Source organism: Vitis vinifera, chromosome 3 (genome assembly GCF_030704535.1).
Source record: "Vitis vinifera cultivar Pinot Noir 40024 chromosome 3, ASM3070453v1".
Taxonomy (NCBI): domain Eukaryota; kingdom Viridiplantae; phylum Streptophyta; class Magnoliopsida; order Vitales; family Vitaceae; genus Vitis; species Vitis vinifera.
Genome location: NC_081807.1, coordinates 13160381 through 13164028, shown reverse-complemented (window position 1 = coordinate 13164028; position 3648 = coordinate 13160381). Strand labels below are relative to the sequence as shown.

The 3648-nt window shown below is 35.2% G+C and overlaps 1 protein-coding gene across 4 annotated transcripts; it reads left to right on the top strand.

The window, feature by feature from the left end:
- Window positions 1–237: 237 nt before the first annotated feature.
- On the top strand, window positions 238–3317 carry LOC104877812 (uncharacterized protein At4g26485). Of its 4 annotated transcripts, XM_010646885.3 has the most exons (5): window positions 238–412; window positions 548–594; window positions 1923–2093; window positions 2267–2471; window positions 2591–3317. In XM_010646885.3, exons 3-5 carry the CDS (start codon window positions 1937–1939, stop codon window positions 3021–3023), a joined length of 795 nt encoding a protein of 264 aa, XP_010645187.1. In that variant the 5' UTR covers window positions 238–412; window positions 548–594; window positions 1923–1936; the 3' UTR covers window positions 3024–3317. The 4 variants fall into 4 exon arrangements, with proteins under 4 accessions (XP_010645187.1, XP_019073052.1, XP_059591995.1 ...); XM_019217507.2 differs by lacking the exon at window positions 548–594 and having other exon boundaries at window positions 238–378; XM_059736012.1 differs by lacking the exon at window positions 548–594 and having other exon boundaries at window positions 1783–2093.
- The last annotated feature ends 331 nt before the right edge of the window (window positions 3318–3648 follow it).

Sequence of the window (3648 nt, the reverse complement as noted above, 5' to 3'; positions counted from 1 at the left end):
TACATATGAAGTAAAACTACATACCTCTCAGTTTTTTTTGTTGGGATCAGTAAGGACAAGCTGGAAGGATCCAAACCCCAACCCCACTCCATCATTGATAAGACTCCTCCCATTTTCCATCTCTCTAATAAAGTGGTATTTTCACACATAACCTCATCAACAACAGAAAAAGAAAAAGCAGAAAAAAGGAGGTTCTGTTCCTTACTTTCTTTTCTGTCCTTTTCTCTTATAGCTTAAGCTAAGCATCGTTTCTCTCTTGTCATTCTTCTTTTTCTTCTTCCAAAATTTTTGGGGTCCTTGCTTTGGGCGTCAACCTTGCCTGTCTTTCTTCCTCCCTTCCTTCTCCTGAAATTTGCTTCACGTTGAGCTTATTTTAATGTGAGTTTCTGTCTGGCATTGTTTGTTTGCTCAGGTAAGTTTGAATTGCATTTTTTTTTCCTATTTGTTTTGATGCTGTATTTTTCTTTCTTGGGATTCTGTTTTTCTTTTTGAAGTCTCTTTGCATTTGAGTTTTTTAGTGATAACTCGTTCTGGGTTTTGATTTCAGAGATTGGAAACTAACTTTCCCTTTGCACTGGTTTCTATAGATTCTGGGTATTTTCTTTCTTGAAGTTCATTTATTGTTCCAGTTTGTCTGTCGAGCTTTGATCTTCTCGATTTCGTTCTTCACTTCTCTATATAATTATCCTCGAGTGCTTCTGAGTTTTGTGTCCTCCTTTGTCATTTCTCTAGTTCTCTTTTCTTGGTTCTGATTACATAGAAAACCATTGAATATATATATATATATAAAATATTTTAATAATACTTTTTTTTTAATATATATTTAATATGTTAAATTAAATAATAATGATAAATATAAATATACTAATATAATAAATTATATTAAATAAAATATGCATAATATTTAACTATAAAATATATTTAAGATGAAATTTAGTTTTATTTAAAAGAAAATTTTTATATTTAGCTTTATCTTTATTTATTTTATTATTTTAAACTTTTACAAATTATTATACTATTTTTATACTCATCATTATATAATTATTATAAAAATAATTATGAATGTAAATATTTATATTTGTTAAATAAACTTAAATGGTAAAAATTTGAAAAAAAAAATCAATAGTTTATATATTTTATTTTATTTAAACATTTACTAAGTTTGGTTGCATAGCCTAGTGGTCCAATCATTGGGATTTTTAATCCAATCCGTCATGCCCCCAACATGCAGGAAGCTTGTTTTTCCTTATCAAATCATAAGCATGCAAGAAGTTTATTTTTCCTTATTAATATTACAATCATTCCCAATGTTAAACGGTTCAAGGGAAATCGGACAAACCATGTTGACCGGTTCACGGGAAAACCGATCGGTTTAATGGTTGGACCGCCGGATTGGACGGTTTGACACCAGTCCTTGTAGGAGGGATTCACTTGACTGCTGGTTTGGATGGCTCAATACCGAAGCGGTTCACTTGAGTCAATTGGATTGGATGACTGGTTTTTAAAATATTGATTGAAAACCCTCAAAACACAGTCCCAAGACCTTAAAATTCCCGCTGATGAGTCAATGCACAAACCACCAAAACCCCAAAATTCCACTGCCTAGTGGTTTCAAGAACTCGCCAGCCAATTCAAGAAATGAACCCCTGAATGCATTGACAAGATTTATATGTAATATGATGGGATTAATTAGAGAAGCAGTTTGGGAGAGTATCAATGTTATGTATTCATTACCAATATCTTTTCTAATTAAATGCATTAACATTATATACATAAGTATAGGTATATGAATGTAGTTTTGAAGGCTTGAAGGCTTGACCTTACATATTCTGCGCATATGTGCATCCCTGAATCCTTGACGTTTGGTTTGTCTTTTTCGGGAACACGAAATCCATAAATTTTACTACCTCCCACAAACACAGTTGGAGAGGGAGATATGAAGAGAACGAAGAAGAAAGAGAGATGGATACAGCACTACAGCAGCTTTCAGAAGATACTGCTTGTGGGTGAAGGCGACTTTTCATTCTCAGCTTGTTTAGCTAGACAGTTTGGTTCTGCTGTTAACATGGTTGCCACTTCACTCGACCCTCAAGGTGTTCTTCATTCTATATGAAAATCTGTTGACATCCATTAATCTCCTCACTACTCTCTGTATTTTGTGTTTCATGCACACTGGCCGGCCTAAAGGATCATCAGTTCAGCATACTGGTTAGCTTGTGATTGAAGCCATCTAATTTGCATGTTTTTTTTCTTGGTCTTACCGCAGAGATAGTGTATGCTAAGCATTGGAGCTGTGCAACACATTTGCAAGAACTAAAAAGATTAGGATGTCGAGTTCTGCATGAAGTTGATGTGAAAGAAATGAACAGACATCCCACCTTAATAAACATGGAATTTGATGTTATCGTCTTTAACTTCCCTCATGCTGGCCATTTCCCAGGGTTATGTGAAAGAAATGTCAAACTCATCAAGTAAGTGCAGCTGCTTTTCTCAAGTGGTACAAGTAATTCTGCAGGGTCAGCAAGCTTAATTATGGTTATGATTCACTGTTCATTCGTATTTATTATGTTTTCGGGTGGAAATGAATCAGGATGCACAGAGAGATTCTGAAGGCATTCTTTAAGAGTGCGAGTGATATGCTGAGCAGTGGAGGGGAAGTTCATGTCACACACAGAGATGACTATCCCTATAATATATGGAAGGTGGAGAAACTAGCCAACGGAGCGGGTCTTTATTTGAAAGAGAAAGTAGAATTCCAAAAGAAGGACTACCCTGGGTATCATAACAAGAGAGGCGGTGCTATCGGTAGTAACAAAACATTCCCTCTCAAAGACTGCTATACCTTCAAATTCTCTGTTGGTACTTGGGAAAGCGAAGAAGAAGAAGATGAAGAAGATGATGACGATTATGATTACAAGTACAATGATGATGTTGATGATGATGAGGACACTACATCTAGTGGAAGTCTCGGTGATGAAATTGGATGGATATTACCTGTGATGAAACGTCTGCATATTAAGTGAGTATACAACTAAGGTGCGGTTTTGGTACTCTGGGTGGCTGAAGAAAGGAAAAGCTGATAGAATAAATATGGACCTATATTATATTAAACATTGTCGGGATTTAGCTATCCATATATATACGATTTCTATTTGATCAAGAGTATGGGCCACTGTAGAGCCCAACGCTATCACAGACCTTAAATGATGGAGCCTAAAACTCGTGAGGCCCAATAGCCAAAGGGTATGGTCCCTAAGGCAGGAGGGTATAAATCCAAGTGTCAGTTTCTTGTATGATAACAACATTTTGAAACAAAAGGAACTTGTTCTCTCCCGCTCCCATCATCAGAGAGAATTCAAAGAAAAGGTGGTGCCCTCCACAGCCTTACAAGATCCATACATCTTCAACAAAATCTAAAATGGATTCAGGTTGGTTCCCTATCCAAATATCAAAGATCAAAAGAATGTTTTGAATGTTTGATATACATACATATATATATATATATCATGTTTTTGTGTCTTGGGTGATAATGGAAAATAAAGAAATCTAACAAAAGCATAATATACTTTCCAGCCCCAGTTGAAAATGGACTGTTAGGAGGACTGGAATCTTGTGATTGTCAAATATTAATTAGTGTTTCATGGTAAA